The sequence below is a fragment of the Aedes aegypti genome, chromosome 2, assembly GCF_002204515.2.
Source record: "Aedes aegypti strain LVP_AGWG chromosome 2, AaegL5.0 Primary Assembly, whole genome shotgun sequence".
In the NCBI taxonomy this organism is placed as follows: domain Eukaryota; kingdom Metazoa; phylum Arthropoda; class Insecta; order Diptera; family Culicidae; genus Aedes; species Aedes aegypti.
Genome location: NC_035108.1, coordinates 244,367,683 through 244,395,404, shown reverse-complemented (window position 1 = coordinate 244,395,404; position 27,722 = coordinate 244,367,683). Strand labels below are relative to the sequence as shown.

At 35.8% G+C, this 27,722-nt stretch overlaps 1 protein-coding gene across 1 annotated transcript in view; it reads right to left on the bottom strand.

Moving 5' to 3' along the window:
- LOC5575443 (discoidin domain-containing receptor 2) overlaps positions 1–27,722 on the bottom strand; it is a 918,178-nt gene that overhangs the window by 151,654 nt on the left and 738,802 nt on the right. Inside the window, 1 exon segment of the mRNA XM_021844675.1 lies at positions 3,547–3,685. Within this exon segment, the coding sequence (XP_021700367.1) occupies positions 3,547–3,685 (139 nt within the window).

Sequence of the window (27,722 nt, the reverse complement as noted above, 5' to 3'; positions counted from 1 at the left end):
TGCCAAATTCTTAACAATGCAAAATTTATGGAAATAATAAACAATTAATTTGCAACAATACCGCAGAAAACGCCTAAATGTAGGCAATTTCCGAAGGAATCTTCTGATATCTATAAACAATTCAATTATTACAATAAAATGAACAAATTTGTACGAATTCTGATGACAAAATTCGTTTTGGGGATATATTTCAAGCATCCTTACAAATTTTCAGGTTGACACCATGTCCAAATCCTTGTTTAAAACTATAAGTTTATTGATGTCTGACCATACTACACAGAACACGATTTTGGAATTTTCTATTATTTTCATAGAAAAAAACATTCCTTTACACAAAAAGCTCCACAACATGTAATTCGACAATAGTTAAGACAAACAACGTTCATTAACATAGGTTGCATTGATTTCTATGCTCTATTGAAGGGAAATAAAATCGTGTGACACGGTGATCAATTTCACCCTACTGATCAATTTCACCCGAATTTACGGTATATCTAATTAAATCAACATTATTATTGGTACACCCAACAGCTTACAGTTATACTCTGCGAAGAAATTAAAATTTACACAAATATCAGCCAATTTATGCCAATCAGATGCATTTGAAGTCACTGTTGACCTTAAGTGTTCGGAATATGAGTCAACACGGTACACTAAAGTCTTTTTTTACACGGTTTTTTTTTGCACGCTTTATTTTTACACGGCTTTTTTAACACGCCTTTCGGAATTAACACGGTACTTTTTTTACACAAAATTCGGAAATAACACGGTTTTTTTACTTATTTACACGGATTTCGGAATTAACACGGCTTTTTTTCCTATTCACACAGATTTCAGAATTAACACGGTACTTTTTCCACGGATTCTAGAATTACCACGGTTTATTTTAACACAAATTCCAGAATTAGCACGGTTTTTTTTGCACGGAATTTTTTTGCACGGCACGGGGGACCGTGTAAAAAAAACCTTAGTGTATATGGATCGTGCGGCTTTTAAATGAACTAGGATTCCAGATCATGGCACCGATACCATTCTTCGAAGATAATCAATCTGCCATCAAAATCACGAAAGAGCTAAGGGTTCGGAGTAAGCTGAAGCACATTGATGTTAAACATTACTTCGTGAAAGAGCTGATGTAGAATAAGAGAATCACGTTGAACTACGTGCTATCAGAAAAGCAGGAGGCTCTCCAAGGGATTGACTCCGGGACCATTTCGGCGTCCTCGCTCGGCAATCGGCCTGGGAACATAAATTAAGGAGTTTTTAAGTATAATTTATGGGCTTCTATCTGAAACACCCTTATAGTGTATACTCGCGCGGGCTTTGGGCTGCTGTCAATTTAGATCAAAACATCAAAACGAACTTTTCGTAACTAGAGAATAACAACTGCTTCGTGTTATTTACCGAATAGTTCGGCTGTTTTTACGATCTCCGAATCCTTCCACCCACTAAAATGATCATTCTCTAGCACACTGAATTGTGAAGAATGAGGGAGGGGGGAACAGGAAGCGAAGCGATAAGATAGGTGCCGTATTGGTAACCAATTGTGTGCTAAATCAAATTTCACCTAAAAACCAGTTTTTATAAACAATATTATAGATCAAACCATAATTGTAGATCGTTTGTGTAAATAGTAAAATCAGTGATAAGAAGATTGTCAATTACAAGTTTGCGTAAAATTTGCAAACGAGCTTTTCCAAACCCCGTCCTTCAAAATCTGGCTACACCCACGCTAACCGGGCAGTCATAGTCGTTGGTCGTCGGTTCCAAGTTCCATGTGTGCAGAGGCATCGTCATCATTCTCACCGCCGATGCAGTGTTTGCTATTATTGCAATTGGCAATAAAATTTTATGTTCCCGGCTGAATTGTCATTTTCAATTTCGTTCAATCGAGAGGAATTGCAGCACTGTCGGGCGACTTCGACGTTCCAAAAAGAGTCCCCAGAAATGGCGATGCAGGGCACATTGTTAAAGTGTCACGGAATGTGTGGTTTGTGTAAGCGCTCGCTTCCCTCTCGATGCGATATGGGGTGGCAGAAGGATAATACCCCTTTTGAAAAGGATCACTAAATCGAATCTTTTGCCGAGTTGCAATACCCAGATGTGGTTGATTTCTACCAACTTGTACCGCAATTTCCCGCTTTACATCACATCAAAGTGCCTTGGTCGTCGTCCTTGTAGTCCCACTTGGTTATCTCTCCTGACAAGCAGCATCGGTTTTGCCATAGTATAAAGGGAGACCCTCCAAAGAAGGACCCATGGTTTGAATTACCTTGTGCTTAACGATAACGATATGTTCCTCGAGTTTGTGCCTGGCTTCGTCGTCTCCATGTGGAGACAGTCAACAAACGATGATTATGTTACCCCAGTGCCATCGTTTTCTGGAGCAGAAAGACGAAAGACGGCACATTGCATTTCCTAGCGCTTGATATCCACCATTAGAGTCACATCAAGAGGCCATCATAAACGAAACTGTGTCACATTTCAGGGTTCACGTGTTCCGAGAATGGCAGAATGTGTTCTTTAGGTGGCTGCTGCGCTATTGCTGCAGATAAGCGAGGTGTGAAGATGTTCCTGTCGCCGCTTCTGCTTCCTCTCTAACAGTGTTTCCCAAAATTGTTCAGTTTTTCAGATGTTCGTATACTTTGGACTTATATGTTTTGGAATTACCCTGGAAGTTTAGAACGCTCAAACAACTCGGGTTTATAATGAACATGAATGCAAACATAAAAGTTGAGTTATTTTTAAATCAATCATATCAATCAAACGAAATCATAAAAAATGAGTAATAAAAACTGAAAGTTGAGTTATTTGATCTGTCGGTTGAGTGAAAATAACTTAGTCAGAGGGTATTTTTTCGCATGGATGTAAATAAAAACAACTTCCATCCCATTAACACAAAAGTAGGTTAGCCACCGAATAGAGTGTAATGAACTCACTTTTGAGTACTACATTTTCTCCATGTGGGATTGAGTATCGCTCTCAGGCGGGCGATTCCGTCCACTTTGTGAACCACTCCCCAACACGAAGTACACGAGCGCTCATGAGGAAAGTTCAACGCGCTTTTTTACGAAGGAATCAAATTGACATTTTCTTATTCCACATTGCGTCATTTTAACTGACAGGTACAATAAAATATGTAGCAAGGCGAAAACAATTTTCCGCGTTGCCTTGCCGTCAGAGCAAATTGTGGGGAAAAATCGTCCTGGCAGCTTATAGACAACAACGTGTTGTTACGACGGCCAAAGTATCGAACATAAAAGTTTTGAAGTTGGCTTTATGGGCGATTGGCAATTTGGGTGATGTAGTCGGTGGAGTTACGGCCATTGGCTTGATGTCGATGTTCATGAATTTGTAATGCTCAGTGATCAAGAAGACACGGTTGTTTACAGAGCAGTTCTAAGACATAGATGGGAGGTTAAAATTTGAACAGCGGACCATGTGTTGCATAAAAGAAAATGGTTTGAGGAAAGCAGCAGGAGAATCCTTACCACGGATTGTTTTATTTAGTCCAGTTGGACGTGAAGATTTTAAAGTGGTTCTCACCTGTGTAATCCGGCGTGATATGATGTCGCTGCATGTCGTTCATTGAGCATCCGCTGGCCGCACTGGTATACATATTGACATTGAACGGCTCGTGGTACAGACTGCTTTTATCAATCGATTCGTTATCATCTATCGAAACCTGTAATTGGAAATATTAATTGAAATTGTGTTTCGATTATTTTTGTTACCATAAATGTTAATTGTTGAATGTAAAACAATCAATTTGTATATGAACGTCCTCTATGGATATGATATGAAACCTAACAACTGCACTTTAATGAATTCTCAAATAAATCAAAAAGTGAAGGTCATGACCAATTTCCTGAACGTAGGCAACCAATTTAGGACCTAATTGATTTGTGCCAATATTTATTCATGCATTCTAATACTTTTGGACCCGAACATTAAATTGTTGAATTCAAAGGGATCGTTTCAGTAAGAGGTGCCCTATAGTAATAGAAGCTGTCCTTTTATTTTGTTTTGTACCTACACTGAGCCAACTTCCATACTAATTGTTATATGGTCGACTTTTGCACTATTAGAATTTCATATAGAATTCACTTTAGAGTGAAAACTATCGTTGAGAGCTATATGCAAAGAATATAATATGACTCTGGGGCGAGGAATTTATTATTATATGCAAATCATTTTATTTTCAGATTTCAGCAAGCATGTGCATTTCATCTGCTAGTATGATAAAAGCAAATATAACTCGTTGATTTGTTTTATATGTATAATAGCTTCGTTTTATATGCGCCTTATTGGATTTCCATTTGTAACGGTTGTAATAATTATAATGTATTTTCCTCACCGAATTAAGTAGAACATTATTGAAAATATTCAAATATTTATTAGCTGCAATATTATTACAATGCATATTCGAGTTCAATTTTGAGCAGATAGTACAATGGGAGCGGGGTAAACGTTAACCGTGGCTCTCACTGCTGCAACAAGTAATTACAAATTTGATGTCTTCTCTTCCATTCGATCCATGAACACTAAAAGAAAGAATATCACGTATAAAATCAATATAGGCTCATAATGTTGGTAGATTGTTGTAATATAATGTTCTTCTGGGTTGTGGAATAGCATAATAGTTATTTAGGCAACAAGTTGCAAAATGATGATTTTTTCAGCACGAGTTGTACATTTATCCAACGAGGCTCGCCGAGTTAAATAAATACAACGAGTGCTGAAAAATCGAGTTTTGCAACAAGTTGCCTACAACATTTTTTGCTATTTCTAAAAATGCCGTTTCAGCTGGATGAACTCTAAAAGCACAAACAAATATTTCAAGAAAACCCACATGGGCACACATCCATGCGTAGTAACAATTCAGTATTTTTCAATCACGTAGGCTGTGATAAAGTAGCACCTACTCATGAATGTTACAAGTTTTCACGCTCTCATCGCTATCAGGTAAGACAGAAAAAAACTGTAGCTGACTACAAATCAGAATCGCCAGCCTGTGTGGGGTCGTCCATAAATCAAGTGGTCATTCATGGAGAGAGGGGAACTTTTTGTAAGGACAAATGACCACGAGGGAGTAGGGGAGGTGGCCTGGAATCCCAAAAAAAAACTGATCAAGTGGTTAATGGACAGCCCCTGTCGGAATCAGATCGCACAACGGATCTAAAATCAGATGCAATTGTGCTTATTCTGCACGGCATGTGAGGCGAGACGAGTCGAATAAGGGAAAATTGGATTAACATTAGTCGCCTCACATCACCCGAGGTGAGAACGACTCGTCTCGACTCACACGCTGCGCAAATAAGCACAAATGGCATGAAGAGACTGGGTTGTTCGGTTGATGCCTACTAAAATAATACTGAAAAGTAGCACTGTTTCTCTTAGTAAAAAAAGTAGGCCGTTATGTTGATCAACTTTTCAATGAAAAGTTGATTGATTTGCAACGGAATTGCAAACATAACTTTATGTATCTATTTACCGTATTCAAAAAAGGTCTCGGATGAATTGACGATTGAGCACAGAATGCGGGAATCAATATGCGGTTTGTCCAATTTATATTGGGTTCCAAACAAACAAAGTGCTGGCACACACTTCTATAATGAAACATTATTTACGATCAAGTTTAATTTCAGAAAACGCTATTATTACAATCTATGATATTGAATAACGCCTTTCACAAATTCTGCAGATCTATCTATCACTGAATTGATGCAATTGATATGGCCTATGCATATAATAGCTACAATAATTCCTAGCTCGTCAAAGTTATATGTAAAGCATGTTTCGAATATATATTGTATGTATATGATATTAGTTATCTCATATTGTGAATATTGTTTTTCAACTTAAAACTAGGTTTGAAAATTGGGTTTATGTCAGCAATTTGGAAAAAATGGGCCTATTTGCTTTGTAGCCATTGAAGCACGAGAGAATTTCTTCTTCTTCTTATTATTCCTCTTCTTCTTCTTCTTCCTCTTCTTCTTCTTCTTCTTCTTCTTCTTCTTCTTTTTCTTCCTATTCTTGTTCTTCTGATTCTTAATGGCATGGTCCTCACTGGGACAAAGCCCGCTTCTCAGTTTAGTGTTCCACGGTGTTCTGAATCACACACATTATCGAACTTGCATGAACCTCCTATATTTTTTCACTAAAAATAAGCCTTGGCAGTCGAAAAAGCTTGCAACATATTATCAGCCCTGGGATCAAAAACATCTGCACCCGATTCTGTTTATTCACGAATTTTTTTACCGTGCAAAAAAAAGTTTGTATGCATTTTTTTTGTTTTGCAAAAATTTTATTTTTGCATGAAACGTTGAGAAATTGTGTTACTTTTTTTTTTGCACGGTGTACGCATCCCCCGTGCAAAAACAGAATCGGGTGTTTATGGATTGCCAGCTATATCTCAGTGATGGCTCATCTGATTTTCGAAATTCTTTCAAGTATCTCATGTCCATATCCTCAAATTTTGTACGAATGGAAGAAACTATTCCTAGGGTGTTCAAATTTCTCCTAAAGCAATTAAACAACACATTTGTTTTCGTTGACTGAAAGTAATCAGAGTCGTGTCAAATCTTACCGAAAAAGTTACTACTTTAAGTTTATCAGGTTGGAATAATCGTGAATAATAAAAAGAATAACACATGTATTTGAAAATAAACATTTCGAGCATCCCTAATGTAGCAAATTTGAGTAGGTAGTTAATCTCAACAGCTAAGCCTCTAGTGCTTTGAATATGTATGCTAGAGGTTTGACATCTTCAACAAAGTATTTTGAAGTAAATTGCACTTCATTTTGATCCCATTGGTTTTGATCTAGATTACATATAACTAATACAGTTATTATTTTCTATTATGAACGTCCTTCTTCAAAACTTCCTTCTGCAATGTTGTTCAGTGATATTTATTTGCTTGTATAAGTGCTGTGAATATGAATGAGCAAGAATATAAATTTTTGGTTACATTCAATATTTAAATCACTGAAAAAAAATACAGAAAAAACTATAAGGGTACATCCCTATGGGGTTGTACGAAATGGTGACGTAGGACCACGATGGTTAATTTAACTGAATTTGATGTCGTTCTTGTTACTTGTTTTGACTTCATACTGTTTTCAGTGCCCGTGAATATTTATGCTTATAACGATTTGCAGCCAAGTGTACGTTTAATCATGTCCCAAATATACTTTATCTTTATTCGATGAATTCGTCATATTTATCTATGAAAATGTGAAATTTCACTTCAGGTTGTATGATCATTTTGAAATTATATTAGTAACCTCCTATGAAATATATGGTAGCATTGGAAAGAACAGTAGTGATTGAGGCTTGTTCAGTATGCTGAAGCAAAATCTAAGTAATTCTAATTAAAGAATATTTAAAAGCAATGTGTATAAGATGTTATTCGAGGATTATAATGAAAGCTTCAGTCATCGCTTTGTTGATCTTATGGTTTGAGAGAAATATTATTCATTGCTTGGCAATGTGATAAATAAAGTCGGAAATATTACTCTGTTAACTCTCTTACACACATTTGGTGGCCCTGAAAAGAGCCAAAGGCTTTGTTATCTCGGATGCTGTCATAGATGAATCGCACTACAGGATGTTATCAGTTGATTGCCATGGTTAAACAAAGAATCCCCAACCAGTTGAATGTTTTGTGGTGTGGATGGCACACATCGGCAACAGCTATTAGATCACACGGCTGAAGTCGAAATCTGAAAACGTAGCCTAAGTTTGAAATCTTGAGCGATACCACAAGCCTGACGCTCGATTTGTCTAATAAAAGTAGTAATGATGCCTAACGGGCTTGATTCTTGACTGCACCACAGATGAGTTTATCACGAGCCGAAATCTCATAAACCAGATGCTGATCAACAGCTCAGCAGGCTTCTGGCTACGAGGTGCTCCTCGCTAAGCAGGTTCGGGGAGCTCTTACCAGCTCGAAAGCGAAAATGGAATGAAACCAAATCCGGCGAAGGAAGCATGCTTTAAACCCTTAGATTAGCAGATGATGCTCCTCCCATTCGTGCTCTTCTCTTTCTAGTCGACCAATCTGTAAAATGGGTATGTGCCAATAATGTGTTGGACTAAGAATTACTTGAAAATTGCGGAAAATGATAACGCGTGAGAAATTGATCGAACATGAATAGTTGGAAGAATTGACATTTACTAAAAATTCTCTAGATAGCTATGGATAATCAATAGTTTTCCTTAGTATAAAGGTGAATTTCTGATAAATGCGTGCCAAAATGATGAAAATTGTTCTATCAGAATTTCTCTTCAAAACCATTCTAAATATGACGCAATTTTGTTACATGTGATTATTTTCATAATCGAAATGCTCCCATAAAATATGGCAAATCAAAGACACTGTTGGAAATGCCACTCTAGTTTACACTCGTTGTGAAATGTAGAGCTTCCACCCCGACGGCACAGCAGCAGTGTCCAAGAATAGTCTCAAATTGTCGTGCCATGAATTATTCATGACAAATTAAATGTTGTACGAAACTGTGAGATTGATTGAGTAATAAAAGATGTAATAAGGTCGGAAATATTATTCTTTCAACTCTTTACCACAAATTTGATGGCCCTGACAAGGGCCGATGGCTTTCTTAGCCTCGATGCGGTCACAGATAAATAGCACTGCGGAATTGATCAATTGATTGCCATGGTCCGTGGATGGCGCACAAAAGCAACGGGTAGTGGATCACCGGGCACAAGGCGAAATCTGGAAACGATGATACTCTTGAAATCTTGAACGATTTCATAAGTCCGACGCTTGATTCGCAACAGCTCTTCGGATCAGCAATTCTGGGGGCTTCTGGTATTTGGCTCCTAACGGGCTTGCTTCTTGACCGCCGATCACCAGACGCTGGATCGCTAGCTTGAATGTCAGAGCAGGTGCGGACGTCGCTGCACAGGATCGGAGGGGCTCTTGCCAGCTCGGAAGTCGAAACGGAATGAAACCGAATCCGACGAAGGAAGCATGCTATATACCCTTAGATTAGCTGATTATGCTCCTCCCATTCGTGCTCTTCTCTTTCTAGTCGACCAATCTGGAAAATGGGTATGTGCCAATAATGTGTTGGGCTTAGAATTACTTGAAAATTGCGGAAAATGATAACGCGTGAGAAATTGATCGAACATGAATAGTTGGAAGGGTTGACATTTACTAAATATTCTCTAGTTAGCTATTGATAATCAATAGTTTTCTTTAGTATGAAGGTGAATTTCTAATGAATGGGTGCCAAAATGATGTTTTCTTTAATATGAAGGTAAATTTCTGATCCATGGGTGCCAAAATTATGAAAATTGTTCAATTGGAATTTCTTTTCAAAAGCATTCTAAACATGTCACAATTTCAAGGCTGGTAGCGAGTCACTTTTTAGTGACTTGGTCACTTTTTTTAAGCCAGTCACTTTAAAGTCTCTTTTTTGAACCCATTTCAACTAAAGTCACTTTTTTGGTCAAAAAGTCACTTTTTTCAACTATTTTGAGCTAAATTTTAGGCCTTTTTTATTTAGGCTAAGTTTTAAGTTAGGTCATCACCAGAACAACTTTATGTCAGTTTCAAAACATTGTTTCATGCTCTTTTTAATGTATTCGAATTCTCGCAGCAGAATCTCAATAGATTCATGGTTGGTTCATTGTTTTCTTGTGAAAAAAGTCGATCTTTCATAGAGTTCCATGTAATTTGTAATAGAATATAAGTTATTCTTAATAGATGTTTATCTTCTATTATCGAACACTACATTTTCAAATATGCATCCTAATTATTCTCGTTGTCTTCCAAATTCGTTTTATTAACCAAACCATCCTGGTATCGCTGTGTGCGTTTGAAATGCAAATATCAAATACGGAAACACCGAACGCGGTTAGATTTTAAAACAAGGAAGGCGAAGGCAACGATATATGTAACATAGTTGTTAAGTATCCTTTGGTTACTTTGTGTTACAGCACCTAAAACGTATACTTCTTAGAACAGACTTTATTTGCAAACCAAACCTTCCAAAATGGTCGATAGATCTTAGCTAGAGGATACACTAAGGGGTTTTTACGTTGGTCAACGTACCGCCTAAAAACACGCGTTATTAAAAAAAAAACAACGTCATAACCATGTTATCTAAAAAAACGACGTTTCATGACCATACGATTCATAACGAAACATTGTTTAACACGAAAACAAAATTTGGCTTTGGTTTTAGTGTACTTGCTTTTTTATTATGCATGTTTTTAAGCATTCATTTAGGAATGTATTTTATCAACTGTTTCTAAACATAAATTTTTGCAGAACCTCTTTCGAAGTTGTTTGAGAATGATACCAAAATATATATTCATGGGTAACTAAATAAAAATGTTAATACAGAAATGCTTCAAACAATTTATCGTTTTCATTGAATCATTCATGAAATCATGCATGCTTTCTTCAAAGAAATGTGGGGTGTCAAATCCCCTTCTCGGCTTTTTTTTAATCACTTCGACATGAGGTTTTTTGAAAGCCACAATGTTTATATTTGACAATAATAATAATGCGCGGTATTGAATTATTCTTTATTCTCTAGTATATTACAATTCGACCGACTATAACCCCCAATGTCAAGTGCATCATAAAAGTGTCCAAATAATTTTGATAGAAATATTTGAAGCTTAGTGCAAATAGTGCTAATTTAACAGCATAACTCAGAAGAATATCCTATCAAGCCTATCGTCGCTAAATGTCCATTCGGTCAAACGTACCTCCCATTCTCTTACTGATGGAAAGTTTCAATATCATCCAGGCTTATGTCAACCATTTGTTTTCTCTTAGTCGGCGTTCGAAGGACGCGTCTACGATACATTGGTTTTAAGCAGTATTTCAATCATATTCGATCTTATATCATCATTTTCAACTTGAAATGACCATTATTACATTTTACGTTAGCTTGATCTAGTTACACAAAATATTGACCTTCTTAGGTACAAGCGTTGAAGTAGAATCTAATAAAGCTAAATAAAAAGTATTCTTCTGTGAATATAACATTTCACGGAACTTCATCTATACGCTTATAATTTTTCTAGTCTGAATCTTAAACTATTATCGACTTAAAGTCATGGAAAAGTTTTGGGATCTACACCGTTTACAATGAATGATGTAATTTTTCTTGGGAGTTTGAATCAATATGTGAAATGACAAAAATTTTAATTTCACAAATGTTCCAAATTCTTATAAAATTTTACAAAATGAATTAGGGGAACTTACGTATTCTCGGCAGCCAAAGCCGATGCCGTGCTTCTTTTGTAATTTACTCGGACATCAGGAGACACATTCCGTGTTTGTCTGTTTACATTTATGCGTCGCTCAATCCTCTATCGATTCACACCGACAGACTTGTCAAAATGCTTTTGGAAACGTTTTAACAACGTTGCGAACATCTCTTGTCAGTGTGACTATTGTCGGCAGCCTCATTCTGTTCGGCAACTTTCCCATAAGAACGTTTTAAATTTGGTTGCTGATAATAGTCGCATGGTGCCGAAGCCGTAAGTCTCCCTACTTGAGTGATATAAAAGACACAACATTTTGGAAAGATTGAAATTTCGCTACAAAAATATTATTTCCGTAAATGTTAATTTTTCTGTTCGAAAGAATTGTAGCCAATACATATCTTGAAATTTTAGGAGTACAATAAAAAAAATCCAAATATGATATTCAACTAGACCTACTACCTGCAGCAGATCATATTGAATATTCCTTATCATATTGTATATTGATCGTAAAACAGTATAATAGAATTGAAATAAAACTGATTACGGTTCGATTTTAAGGTGATTATAGAACGAAGTCACACCTCAAATTTTCAAGAGCACAAGTCTTGAGAACCAAACAGCGCTCCGTGTTGAAAATCTATCCCATTGGTCACCATCAGCAAGCAAGCAATTTGATTGGTTTTCAACGCGAACTGTTGTCAGATCTCTCGTCTTGTGCATATGAAAAGTCAAAGTTTGGCTTCGTTTTATAATCACCTTAAAGTCGCTTTTAGTCACTTTTTCGCGAATCGAAAGTCACTTTTTAGTCACTTATTTCTCAAATCTGGTCACTAAAATAACTTTTTTTGGAACCGCTTTTTGCTACCAGCCCTGCAATTTTGTTACATGTGATCATTTTCGTAATCGAAGTGTTCTCATAAAATATGGCAAATCAAAGACACTGTCGGAAATTCCACTCTAGTTTACAATCGTTGTGAAATGTTGAGCACTCACCCCGACGGCACTGCAGTAGTGTCCACGAATAGTCAATTATTCATGACAAATTAAATTATGTACGAAGCTGTGAGATTGATTGAGGAATATAAGATGTAATAAGGTCGGAAATATTATTCTTTCAACTCTTTTCCACAAATTTGATGGCCCTGACAAGGGCCGATGGCTTTCTTAGCCTCGATGCGGTCACAGATAAATAGCACTGCGGGATTGATCAGTTGATTGCCATGGTCCGTGGATGGCGCACAACAGCAACGGGTAGTGGATCACCGGGCACAAGTCGAAATCTGGAAACGATGCTCACTCTTGAAATCTTGAGCGATTTCATAAGTCCGACGCTTGATTCGCTTTTCGGCCTGGGGCTTCTGGTAATTGGCTCCTAACGGGCTTGCTTCTTCACCGCCGATGCTGAATGTATCACGGGTCGAAATCTGGGAGCGCGGATAAATTTGCGGCGGCAACGACGATGGCTTGGACGCTTCTCCGAGCAGCAGTAGTTTGCCGCTCGGAGAAGCGCCCAAGCCATCGTCATCGCCGCCGCAAATCAATCTTGCGTCTTCCTCTTCCGACGACACAAATTGGACTGTGACGCGGGTGCAAAAGCAAAGCGAGAATGACTCGCCCGACCGTGTTCACAGTCCGACCGCAAAAAGAAGACTGAGGGAAGAAGCAGGGACCCATTTGCTTTTATAGTGGGAAGCGACACCGTCGAAAAGTGCTCGAACGTGATTGGTTGGATAAGAAAGGGGTCAACATTTATCAAATTTTCAATAGTTTAACAACAAAATTCACTTATCGGATATATTACTAACGATGCGTAGATACATTTCTGATCGAATGATACTAAAATCGTAAAAATTGGTTCATACACAACTGAGTTATTAACGTTCAAAATCTCCCCTAATTTCGTTACATGCCTCATTTTCCGTACTTTTAAAGTGCACCCCAATATAGAAAACAAAGACGTAGTCCTACGTCAAAACGTTTGAGCAGAAAGAGGAATTCTAGATCAGACTGTTAACTATGTTTTGTTAAAAAATCACCCAAATATCTTATTTTAAACCTATTTGCCTGTAAATCAGAATTAAAATCTACGTATTATAGGTTTTCAGCATCAAATTTTGAGTTAAAATCCACTGAATGTGTTTAAGACTAAAAAGAAATTTTTTGCACTCAAAACTTCAACAACTAAAATTAGCTAAGAAAATTTTTATATTTACATGTAAATCTAAATTAGAAGCGTTTATTCAATAACAAAATCAGGGAAATCCAAATTCTAACTTTTATAAGTTTTCTTAGTGGAGCGACTTTCAAAATTCTTACAGCAATAGATACACACACTATTCAAAATGAATGTACACTTAAAAGTTCTCGAAAGAGGCAGTCTATCTTATGTTATTGAGCTAAAGGCATTTTCTATTGTTATCTGTTATGCTTTATTATACAATTCAATAATACAACACCATTCAAAGCGATGAAATATGATGCTTTTGATACTTTTTAAACTCTTTTGAACATGTTTCGAAGAACAAACAAATTTGAAGATTAAACTCAAAATTCGTTTTACTTTAATCCAATATTTCAAACCTGTATGCCTATGAAATAAACCTTCAATCGATAACATGTTGTTTTTTTACATGTTTTAAGTTGTGTAAGAACAGTGATTATGTTTAAGACGGAAAAGAAATGTTTGATCACAATCTGAATTTCTATCACTTAAAATATTACGAAAACCCATAATTTTAAACCTATTTGCTTATATTTACAAATTTAACGCGATTAGATATATATATATATATATATATATATATATATATATATATATATATATATATATATATATATATATATATATATATATATATATATATTTTTTTTTTTTTTTTTTTTTTTTTTCATAATTTAATAATTTTTTCATAATTTCATAATATAAAAAGCTTGTGAATATGTTTTTGCAGAAACCAAAACTTTTGATTACACTTATAACTTATTTTACTTACGGAAACTTATATTTATAACGAAGACTTGTAATTTTTCTACATAAGTTGGCTTATTGAATTTAATTCAACATATTTGGGCAGAAATCAAACATGTTAATTACACTTAATTGTTTCACTACAAATAATATTAAAATATATTAAATAAAATGCGATAAGGGGGGTCCGTAGCCTTGAGGTAACGCTTTCGCTTCATAAGCGGAAGGTCATGGATTCAATTCCCAGCCCCTCCAAAAAAATAACCCGTCCAGCCACCAGAAGACGCCGCACGGAGGACCGTGCTTAGGGGAACACATCCATCCTCCGTCAGTATCAGATGGTGACTGAGACAAACTGACCCACTTCGTAGGCAGCTAGCCTCAAACGACTCAGAAACACGGCAAAACGAACCACCGCAAGAGCAATTGACTATGGCTTATGGAAATCGATTGGACCAACAGCAGAGCACTCTCCTACATGCTCGGTGTGAGAGCAAAAGAGCAGAAGAGAGTGAAAGCAGATGTTAATATAGATTAGCTAAAAATAGAACTGTATCGGTAAGGAAGATACAGATAAATTGATTCCGGCACAGTAGTGGCCACAAGCACGGAGTGCCTTAAAAAAAAAAATGCGATGACTTGTGAAAATTGTTGTTTAGAAAAAAAACATATGTCATTGCTTTGTGTTTCAATTGACAGGCAACCAGGCTTTTCGATTTTAAGTACACGAAATTTTGAGTGTTATCTAAAATTACTGTTTCTGCTTATGGACATCTTAGAGATTGCTTTGAATGATGATTTTCAAGCAAGTCAAATAAAAGTTAAAGTGTATTTAAAATCTTAAAACAGGATAGCACTTCTACGATTAATTTATTTTCGAAAAAATTAAATGGCATAGAAATGAATTTGATTCATAGAAAAACAGATTAAAACTAGGATTTTTTGAAGTTTTTAATCGAAATTAATTTTAGTGTAATTTCGAATTTTGTTTTCTTCCTAAAAATGTTTTGTAGACTACTGCAATCAACTTTATAACGAAAAAACTATTTGTCAGTGCTTTCAATTTTGGTTCACAGACAAATAGTTAAGATAATTTGACTTTTGGGTGTAATCAAATACGTATGTTTCAGTTCTTGCATGTTCTTAGCAATTCTGCAAGCGAATTTGTGTCGGAAAAACGTCATAAAAGTCTAATTGAACAACATTGCAGAAGGAAATTTGAACTTCAACGTTCCTTTCAGAAGCAAAAACTGATATAGATGAGTTGTAAATTATCTAGATCCAAAGCAATCAACATGTAGTACAACTTATTCCAAAACACTTTGTCGAAGATTTAGAGGTTGCACATCAAAAGCACTATAGGTTTTGGCATGTGAAATCCGCGACTTACTCACATCTACCTTCTTTTGCTTCTTCTTGGCATTACGTCCTCACTGGGACAGAGCCTGCTTCTCAGCATAGTGTTCAATGCGCACACCCACAATTATTAACTGAGAGCATTCTTTGCCTAAGTTGTCATTTTCGCATTCGTATATTGTGTGGCAGGTACGAAGATACTCTATGCCCAGAGAAGTCAAGGAAGTTTCCATTAAGAAAAGATCCTGGATCGACCGGGACTCGAACTCAGACACCTTCGGCATAGCTATGCTTTGTAGCCGCGGACTCTACGGAACCACTCAGCTAAGGAAGGCCCCAAAAAATCTACCTCAGGGATGCTCAAAATATTTGTTTGCTTCACATGTATTATTTGTCTAGTTATCAAGGGTCATTCGACAGTTGGCATCAAGACTTGAAGGCGTGCGGTCGCACTGTGTGGTGTTGGCTTTGATTTGGTATAAGGCAGCTTTTAGTTTGGTGAATGGTTAACATTGGTTCGATTATTGGCGGGTGGTGTGGTTTCTGCATTTGTGGCAAATATTGTGTGACGGCTGAACAATAAAGTTTTGGCTTTTGGAACAGGGAATTGAGTGCGGGGATCGCTGGTGAAGAGTAGAAAAGCCGAACGCCGGCATCAGGCCGCCGGCTTGGTTGGGGGAGAAGAAAAAAAAAAACAAAATGGTGTTGGATGGATGGGAGAGTGAGTGCCGGAACGTATTTGAGAAGGTGTTGGTGGTGGTGCGATAAAGCGATGGAGGTCGGAAGAGAAAAAAAAAAGAAAAAAGAAAAGAAACAATTTTGGGATTATTGTTGTACGGTTGTGTGGTGTCGCTTGGGAAAGGTATTACGGATTAATGGTGTGAATGTGAACGGGAGGTTTCGAAAGACAAATGCATGAACGGAGCTAGCGAGTGATAAATCGGGAGCGGGGAGACGAAGTGAGAGGTTGATGCGAGAGAGACGAAGTGAAAGGTGGGTGATAGTAAAGTAGGTGAGATGTGTGAGAGGAATATTTATATAGACACTGGAGTGAAGTGACCATTGGATTATTAGTAGTAGTGTAGGTCAATCAAGAAGTGGTGAAGGTGGTAGTGACGATGACGGTTAGGATGCCATAGATAATATATAAAGCGACTGTGGTGTTGAAGAAATGAGAAGGGTGTAGAGAAGAGCGGAAAAGAAAGGTGAATTGAAACACAGGGGTGTTCAACTGAATTGGGCTACGTGACAGGATTGGAGCGATAAGAGAAAAATAAGTGAAAGGTATTAATTATTTAAAACTAAGGTAAGACGACTGATGACTGGAATGCATTCTAATACACTGATGAATTAAGGTAAGACTAGATATAAGCAAATATATATTGAGAGTTTTCTTTTTCTTTATCAATTATAACATAACATTTATAACTACACAAAGAGTACAAAATGGATTTATTTAATTTTGATATCAATGATTTTCAAACTGCTGTTGTGCAAAAAATACCAGCAGGTTCTTTTATCACAGCTATTATGCTTCAAATTAACAAAATTAATTATGAATTTAAAAATCATCAATTAAACGAAATGGAATTTTGTTGTTTGATAGCGGATTTTATTAGGTGCAATGATCATTTATTTTCAAAAATGTGGGAAGAAGATATAAAAGAGGTTGTTCATAAGATTTTTTCAATGGAATCGGGAGTGGAAGTTCACATGGCTCAAGCAATAGTTGAGCTTTTTCAAACGAAAATATGTTTTTATCAAAAGAAGCGGGAAGTAGAAGTGATTCAACCAAATTCGTGTTCTAATACGAATATGCTTACAGAGATAAACATATTGTTTACGTTCGAGGATGGCACAGAAAAATTTTATAGCATTCAGAGTATAACGGACAAAAAATCTAGTGGTAAAAAGGAAAGCGGATACAATGAGCAGCCTAGAAATGAATTATATAAAGTTAAGGAATACGAATCTGGAAGAGAAATGATGGTGAAAAAAATTAAGGGAGATGGAAACTGTTTTATAAGAGCGATCATAGACCAAATGAACAAAAGCGAGGATTATTATAGGTGTAATTTGTCAGATATAATAGAATTAAGAAATAAGATTGCCAATCATATGAATAAGAACAGAGAACGTTATGAAATGTACTTGATTGAAAGCCTTGAGGAGAACGGCTTTTTAAAATTCATTGAGGACATAAGAAAACCAGGAGTATATTTAGGACATGAGAGTATGGTAGCGGTAACAGAAATATTCGATAAATGTATTTTGCTATACGAGACGGATTCTGAAACATTGAGGATTGGAGAAGAAAAAGATAGAGAAGAAGATGTGTTACGATTACTATATACTGGAGAAAATGGAGTGAAAAATCATTTCGACAGCATCAGGATTGTGAAAGGACAAACAGAAGAAAACACAGGAACTGAGAAAACAAGTGTGGAAGAGGTAAAGGAAAAGGAAAGCTACACAAGTATGCATGGAAAACACAACGATGATTCAGAAGAAAACTCTACAATCAGATATAGAAAAACTCAGGATACACCCATAACAGGGAAACAAATTAAGGAAACAGGAAAATTGGTTCAAGAGGAAGGAAAGCAGTGGCAATGGAATAAAGAAAGAAATAACCAAAAGAAAAGCGACGACAAAAAAGCAGTAGAGAAAATTATGGATGAAAGGGGAAACGAGACACGGAAGATAACGAGAGAGAAACATAAACCAATTAACAAGGATAGAGCAATAACGAAAGACTTCATAACGGATAATAGAAAAGAAGAAATTCTAGACTTAGAAGAAAAAAGAAGGAGACAAAGAAGTAAGGAAAGGGAAGACAGACTTGAACAACTCGCGACACAGATTAAAACAAATGAAGAAAGATCAATGTTAATAAATGGAAGCCAGAGGCAAGGGTGGGAAGAAAACGACAGTCAGGAAAGATTAGATAGAGAGAAACAAGCAAAAACAGATAAAAATACCAGAGGAAGAATTCAGATGGACGTACAAGGAAAGACAGAGGAACCTCTAAGTATAGTGAACGATGAACAAGTGTGAAAGGAAAATAACACAAAGGATGTAAAGCTAGGGGATAAAAAGGAAAATCCAAGGATATCAACAAAACAGAGAAATGATAGGAAGCGAGCTAAAAATGAAAGAGTTGACGAGGAAGGAGTGCAGGAAAATTCAGATACAATGGATGGAGGAACCAAGAAGCATAGGAATCACGTAGCAGAAGAAAGAGGAGAAACAAGAAAGGGACAAGTAATAGAAAGCGAAGAATCAAGAGCAACGGGAGTAAAAGCAACAGGAGAAATAAGTGAGGAAAACGAAGAAGTTAAAGAAAGTATAATGTTAATCGCCACATTAAATATAAGAGGATGCTCGAAACTGGAAAAACGACAGGAAATCGATAATATGTTAGAATCCTTCAATATAGATGTAGCGGCTTTACAAGAAGTGAACATTAAGGCTGAGCTGATTACTACTCGTAATTATGAATGGAGGATAGGACGGCAAGGACAAAACAAATCTAGAGGATTAGCGATACTCATAAGAAAAGACAAGGGAATAGATGTGATGGAATGGAAAGAAATAGGGAAATATGGATTATCTATAAGTTTGTTATCAAAAGGTAGGAAAATTATCTTGATAAATGTTCATGGCCCAAACAAAAACGGATACATATTCTACTCGAGTTTAGGGAAATTAATAAGCCAAGACCATCTAAGATCAAACCTTATAATGGTGGGTGATTGGAATGCCCAAATAGGAAAGGACTCTGTTATGCCAGAAGACGCAGAATGTATAGGAAATAGGTTAGGATTTAGTAATAATAATGACAATGGCGAGGAATTTAAAATGTTCCTAACAATCCATAAGATAAAAAACATGTCAACGGTGATCGGTAAAAACACAGATATAACGTGGAAAAGTGGAAAAAAGGAAAGCCAAATTGATCATGTTTTGAAACCAAGAGAAGGGAAAATTGAAATACGGTTCATAAAGGGATACTGGGCTGGAATAAATACAGATCACAAAATGATTGTTACAGGTATAAGAACCAGAGAGAAAGAGAATAAGGAAAAGGGTAAAAAGAAAATACCAATAGATGCATCAGTTTTGAAGTACGATACCATTAAAGAAAAATACCAGGAGGCACTAAAAAAATACGAAATAAGGCAGGAAAAAGGGAACACAATAGAGCAAGATTTCAAAGCAGTAGCAGGAAAAATGAAAAAAGCAGCAAATGAAGTATTGAGATCAGCAAGAGCACCACTAACGCCCATTAGGAAGGCAGCGCTAAATAAACTGAAAACAGCGATAAACCTCTCAAATAAACACCCGGATATTTTTCCATATAGATGGAAGCTCAAAAACAGAAGAATGGAGTTCCAAGCAGCAATACGATCTCATAATGAGAGGAAAATAAAGAAGTTCTATAAGGAGTTGAACGATTTTGACGTGGCGGTAAGGATTAAGAAATCTTACCAATTTCTCAAGGGGTTTTTGAAACGTAAGAAACACAAGAATGTGTACATCCCGATGAGCCAATGGAATGAAGCATTAAAAGAAAGCGAAGGACCGGAAATTCAACTGATGGACGAACATGATACTTGTCCCGTGACAGTACCACCAAAGGAAGAGGAGATGATCCAGATTGTGCAGCAGCAGTGCAACGGCAAATCGGCCGGAGCAGATGGCATTCGGATGGAACTTCTGAAATACGCCGACAAACAGACGCAACAGGAACTTCCAATTCCAAAAAATGCTAAGGCTAAAGGAGTGCAAGATTTTAGAAGAATAAGCTTGTGTAACGTTGCTTATAAACCGTACGCCAAATGGATAAAGCAGAGATTAAGAGAATTCACCGGGGAGCCAGACATCAATCAAGCAGCGTTTACAGAAGGAAGATCAACGGACGACCATATGTTCGTAACAAGAAGAATTCTAGAGGAATACTGGAATGCAGGGAATCCCTTATACGTGGCAGCCTTAGATATCAGCAAAGCATTTGACAATGTAAGTTTACTGCAATTGAGATCCATATTGGCTAAATTGAATGTACCATCCCACCTTATAGATAGGGTATTGCAGTGCATACGAAAAGAAAAGATAAGAGTAAGATGGCAAAACCAATACACCACAGAATGTAATAGGGGGAAAGGGGTTAAACAAGGATGCCCACTCTCACCTTTTCTGTTCAACATTGTAATGCAGGACGTAGTTAGGAAGGTTAAGGAAAAGGTACCGGAATTAAATTTGATGAACACAGGATCACTTAAACTACCAGTGATATTAATATTTGCAGGCGATATTCTTATTATAACAAAAGATGAAGAAGGACTAAAAAGGATACTTATAGCACTAGAGGAAAGTTTAAGAGAGGTAGGACTGGAAATAAATAACGACAAGAGTCAGATATTGATCAGAGCTCCCAACGCAACAAAAAGGCCTCCGAACACTATAAATCTTAACGGGAGGAACTATGATGTAAAGACATCAATGAGATACCTTGGCGCATGGCTGACAGATACCTTGAACAGACCTGCAACTACCAAACAAAGATATGTTAATGCCGCAAAAGTATCCAAATTGGTTGTAGAATTCTGCAAGAAATTTAAACCAACATGGGAAATTGGAAAATTAATATATAACACAGTTATTGCACCATCGATCCTTTACGGGACAAAAACAGCTACACTGACCAAAAGAAGCAGAGTTCAACTAGGAAAATATGAGAAGCAGATACTGAAGGACATTTGGAATCAATGCAGGAAAACGGATGAGCGTAAGTTCAATGTACGGAAGGAACTTAAAGGAAAAACGATAAATCGTAGAGTCAGAGTCAATCGGATTAGTTACTATGGACATATTCAACGGAGAGAAGAGACACACCCTATCAAAATGGCGATGAAATTGAAATTTAACAAGAAAAAACATGGAAGACCAAGCTTCACGTGGAAAAAATCATTAGAACAGGATTTCAATAGATACAACGGAACAACAGAAGAAGAGTGGAGTCAAATAGCTCAGGATAGAGATAAAATTAAAAAGAAAGCCGAGGAAATATATAGGAACAATGAAAGCGAAATTTCTGACGGGGAAGATAGTACCGAACAAGACATGTAGTAAATAATTGAAGAAGTATCAAAAACAAAAGAAAAACATACACAAAAACCTACAAAATTTACACACACGCATAAACATATTGGAAAATAACACATATGAGTATGCACAAATACGAATTATACATATAAAAAGATACGAAAACAAATATACATACACAAAAACATACGATAACTCACACGAAACACTAATACACTCAATCACTCATAAACACATACAAAATAATCAATAATGAAAATTACTCTGAAAATACACAAAACATAGATACTAAAATAAACACACACATAAATTACACATATACAGTATTGAACAGAACATTTGCAACTTTTTCGGTTTTCCATACGGAATGGCCGGTTTTGGTAGGTTTGATCTCGGTTGTTTGTGGGCCGAATTGAGTGAGATTTTCACGGAGCTTTGGGTTTCGGCACGTGTTTTTGAATGGTTTTTCCGATTGTGGGTTTGGATGTAGTGGCGGTTTGACTGAAGTGAAATTTGAAATTTTATACCCCTATACAAAAACTGTCTTCAGCAAACTTGTTCATAGCGTCAAAATAGACAACTTTGCTGAAAATATCATCAAGCTATTCTGTTAACGTGTTGAGTTATGTCAATTACAAAAAATCGTAATAAGGGTCGCTTTGGTCAAACCATTAATGCTTTTGAACTCGTGGTTGGGGGGATCAGTCGGAGGCATGTGTTGAGGTTCGGGTTGTGCCTGGTGTTCTGTGGGGGTTTCATTCGGATCGGTCCGTGGATAGCTGGGGTCTGGCTTGCCGGGGTTGGTCGTTTCGTGTGGGGACCGGGGAGGTTGCGAGTGTTTTGTCAAATACTGTAAATACATACAAGACAAAATAACACAAGCACATGTATATATATATGAGAACACATGCAGAAATAGACATTGACTTATAACACAAATCAAAGCTGTTTTAAAAAGATAATTACTCAATTTTAATAATAAACACATAGCATTAGTACAAGAATGACATGCAGTCATCAGTCGTTTGAGTTGGTTAAAAGAAAATAAAATTGTTCGATTTAAAAAATGCAAGGAATTTGAATATCATATAATTAACTAGAAATAATAACTACACTTGTTTACTTTCGAGGAATGATTAGAATATCTCGCGTTCGGTATCGGGGCTGTGGAGATCGGTTTCACTTCGTCGATTTTCCTTTTAACTAATTACTTGGCCGGGCGACTGTTTTTGACTGCTATTTAGATTGAGATTGTCCATTGTCATGCTAAATCGTAAAGTGTTACCAAAATCTATTGAACATCGTGTATTAACCCTTACTCGACGAAGAGAGATCGATCACTGCGGGTACGCCTGTATGATGCTGAACGCAAGTTATGAATAAAGAAAACTTTTCTCTTCACTTTTGCATGGGATGTTTTAGATTAGCAGTGTTTGTTCGTTTTACTGGTGATTTTAGTGATGTCATTGTGTTGTGTGGGTTTTTCTTTTATAGCCAGTAGATTGTTGCAGAGCGTCCAAAGAGGTTCAGATTATGATCATAGTGGAATTTATTATTTTCTTGTTATAAATAATATAAGAATACAAAGAATAATTACAATTATCTTCATTGTACAATGCAAATCATAAACTGAACTCCTTGGTAATAAATGTCTAGTTATTTTTTATATGTTAACCAATTAGAAATTTTGAAGTAGTACAATAAAGTAGATTAGTAAATGTGTATATGCCGAAAAAAAGTCTTAATGCCAACCAAAGTTATAACAAGGTTCAGTCGTTGCATTAAAATTCAGAATAACTTGTCATGCCGACTGAATGTTGTTTATAAAAATCAAAGAAGAATAATCATAATAATAAAAATAAACATGGTGGAGGGAAATGATAGCAACGAGAAGCATCATAATAATTTTATGAGAAACTTATAGCAGGTTATAAATAAATATGATGATTATTTCTACTGTTAACTTATTATTCAAATCTTTAAAAATAGTTATAGAATGAAACATTGCTATTGCCTGATATGAAATTAAAATAATTGAAAAAACATTAATAAAATCAATAATTAGTTTTGAATTCAAAAAAAAAAAAAAAAAATACAAATATTAAAAATAATAAAGATACATAATGATTTGGATGATGTGAGGGAGGATGGGAGGTGGTTGCTATCATTTGTCTGTATGTATAAACATAAAATAAATGTTAAAATAAACAAGTATGTATAATTTTAGTCGCTATTAACTGATGGATATACTGGTAAGAATACATATTCGTCTTTTTTGCGAGCAGTGAACAGTAAATTATACATCTATTGCAGTTTAACCTGATGAAACTACAGAGTATAATGACCGTTACATAACCGAATTATATTAACACTAGTATGTTAAATTCAAATTTCTAATGAATTAAATTTCATTTCTATTAAATTTATAGAGAACAAAATAGGAATAATCGATGGATCGATGTTGGAGCTGCAAACAGACTAAAGCTGCATATTGCACACGGTCCTCTATTGAGTTATATTTCATAATTTCTTGTCTCTATATATAAAACATTTAAGGGGCAGCAGCAGGAAGGTGTGAGCATTTAAATAGTGTTAAAATTGAAGCTCTGAACCGTATTTCTCTTAGATACGAAAAGCGTTAAAAACAAAACGTAGGATGTACGGAGTATCATAATGGTTATATTATATTGTAGTGTATTGTACGAGACCTTTTAGAACAATAAATCGTCAAATTGGGAAATTCGGATATGGAGTGGTGTTGCTCGAAAGTAACATCAGTAGCAACAGTGTTGTCGTTTCATACAAGGGACTAGTGTGTAATGTTATTTTATGTTATACTGTGTAGCGTTGTACTATATCTACTGTTCATAGGTAATAAATAGGTATACAAATAATTCCTTTGGCGCATAAAATAACAGATAATTCTTATTCCTTATAGCTACTAGTCCAGTGGAGGTGCACGAATTACTTATTATAATTGTTTTGTTATACTAATTCATTGGCAGAAATTCCAGAAGCGTCATGGAGTCATCGGAGATACTAACATAATCACTGCTATTAATATTTCAGCAGTTCTATTCCGAAAACTGTAATTCGTCCTTACTCTGGAGACTACCTAACGAGGTTCAATTCATCACAATTTAAGAATGGAAATTCTGAAACATCTATATTCATATCATATACAACTATAAATTCCATTCTATATATTTTATTATAGTTATTTCATTTATTATATGCTGGGTATTGAGAGGGTGCATTAGGGCATCAGAGAAGTCACAGATGGACGATGTAGTAGGGTGTCAGCCGAAATCTAGGAGAATGTGCCGTAACATCCTTACACTACATGCTGCTACTTATAAATGACTTTAATGTAATTATCTTTGTTTACTACAGTAGGCTATAGCGAATGAAACGAAGCGTCGGATGTATTATTATTTTGTTTGTACTCCATGAACATATGGAAGCTGGAATTTTGTTTTTGATGTATCCGGAAACTTTATTAACATATCACTGATTTTTTTTTTATTTTTTTTATTCAAATTATTTGTTTATTCTTATCATTCTTCTGTCGACCAGCCTAGGAGCATCTGAGGCACAAATATTCAAAAGAAAATTATATGTCGGCCGATATAATACTGCATGCTGTTTCACTGCGTCATAATTTATTGTAACTACCATTTTATTTTCATATTTTATTATCATATTATTATATATATACATTATAATCTTATCTACTATATAACATATCAAAATAATTGAATTTTTCATGATTTGGGAAGGGAGGGAGCATCAGGGCATCATTGAAATTACAACTGGACAATGAAGTGGAGTGCCAATCGGAGTCAGGAGGAAAAGTGGTAGTCGTTCACGTCTAGTACTTTTCTCTCCAACAGTTGTGAAAGATTTGACGCGCCCTTCTTCTAACAAACCTTTCCGTGGAAAGCTCGACAAGTAATGCAAATTCTAATACTCAATCTGTTGGATCATATGGCTGGAAGGAGATTCTCTATTTCCCGCGGGTTTCGCGTAAGTGTTTCTACTTACGGGTCCGCCACCCCCCTTTTGGCCCTTCATACAGCGATATGTTGAATGCAGATTGGTAATAAAATTTGACCTTACTGTTGAGTGGAGCCGCATGCAGAGCAAGACTCAAGCAAGGATTGGTGGCTACCTACATACATACATACACAGTTATCAAGGGTCATTCGGGTTTGAATTACCTTATATTATAACATTTGGCACGATTCTCCTGTCGCTTCGATGTGCAAAAAGGAATGATTTCCTTTAATTGCTCTAGGGAAAATTTGATCACCCCTAGGAACATTTTTTCCCTACCGTACTAAGCTATAAAGTATGGACATAAGATACGTGAAAGAATTTTGAAAATCGGATGAACCGTTATCTCAACAACGTTGATTGAAATTAAAGGAACTTACTGTTAAACACTTATATCAATGTTTCAATTTCTGCTGAATGGATTATTGAATTATTGGAATTCATTGTTGAACATTGTAATCGTATTGTATTTATAGATTTATTTTTGTAACTAGTATAAATATTAATTGTAACTAGTATAAAGATAGTTTAAATGTTAATGAAACTATACAATCATAAACAGCTATAAAAATAAATATCAATGCAATTATATAGGGCACTGCACTGTTTCGATATTGAATGACATTTTCACTCTGACTGGCATTTTTTACAAATGTTTTGAAAGAGTAAAAAATAAAGGAAGGTTTTTACGCAGAGCTCTATACGATATGTATTCATTTAAAACTAAAGATTATACCTACATTGTAAACTCTCCTTACATATACAGAAAATGCAACTGTTTTATACAGAAACAAAAAGATTTCAAAACCAAAAAAATCTATGATATGCTTACATTTCTTGTATATGTATTGTAAATATTATGCTATATTTATAAACTTTTATGCAGAATTGTATTGAAATCTTACAACCGCTGGTTGGGTGCATTCTCCAAAACCTCATGTCATGGACTTATCGTATCATAAATTGTTTGCATGTTAATTAATGAAATTGTTGTGTGTTTTGCAAACTGTGGCCTCCAAAGTGTGAAATCGTGCAGTTTAACGTCGAATCGATTTGCTATCTTCCCCGCATTCTATGACAAATGATTGCGTAGAAGACATCATGTCGAACCAACGTATTTCCATTCTTATAATTGAAATTGGGCACTTCACACCCCACATATAATGTGCGTGATGCGAAATATATGAGTAGATTAGTGAATGTACAAAGTTTGTATCAAGTTTAGCTTGAAGTCATATTAAGACTATATAAGACGTTCATTGTAGTGTTCTTATAGTGTTATAGTGAACGCTCTTTCAAGACTAATGCGTATAAGCATATGGATAAAAGCTGTATACTGCCGTGTGACTTCTTTTCCGAGATTTCCTATACTGACTCTGATTGTAAATCTCTGCCCCATACGTAAATATTGAAGTACTGCTTTGAATCTGGATTTATAATCAATTTCATAGGTAAGGAAAACATACGATTATAAAACATTCATAATTTATGGCTACTACAGAAAACTTTATGGTCTCCGTTAGTTTTTTTTTTAGGAACTATCATTTCCAATTTGAAAGTCTGATTATCCATTCATGATGAAGATATGTGAAATTAGTCTTTAAGCCGTTGAAATTCATCCAAATTGTTGGTATAACTCCATCAAATATTCTCCTATGAAGATAAAAGGTCAGGTGAGGTTCTACAAGTTCAATAAAATTTGTGTTTAAGGCGAAGTAGGCCGTCATTGAAATGTGTACGCGTCGTTGATGATTGTTGCAAATTCATCTCACGATTTCGAATCAAAGAAAATCAGTTGGTTTTGCACTGACACAGCTGAAAAAGTATCAGCATACTTTATGCATGTAAGCGCGTACAGTGATACTTTTTCAAGTCAATATAAACTATCAAGACTGAGTTTTATCACTTTAAAATGCAAGCTGAAAAGTCATCATTGTTGTCAAAACGAATGACGGGCTACTTAGCCTTAAGCACATCGTA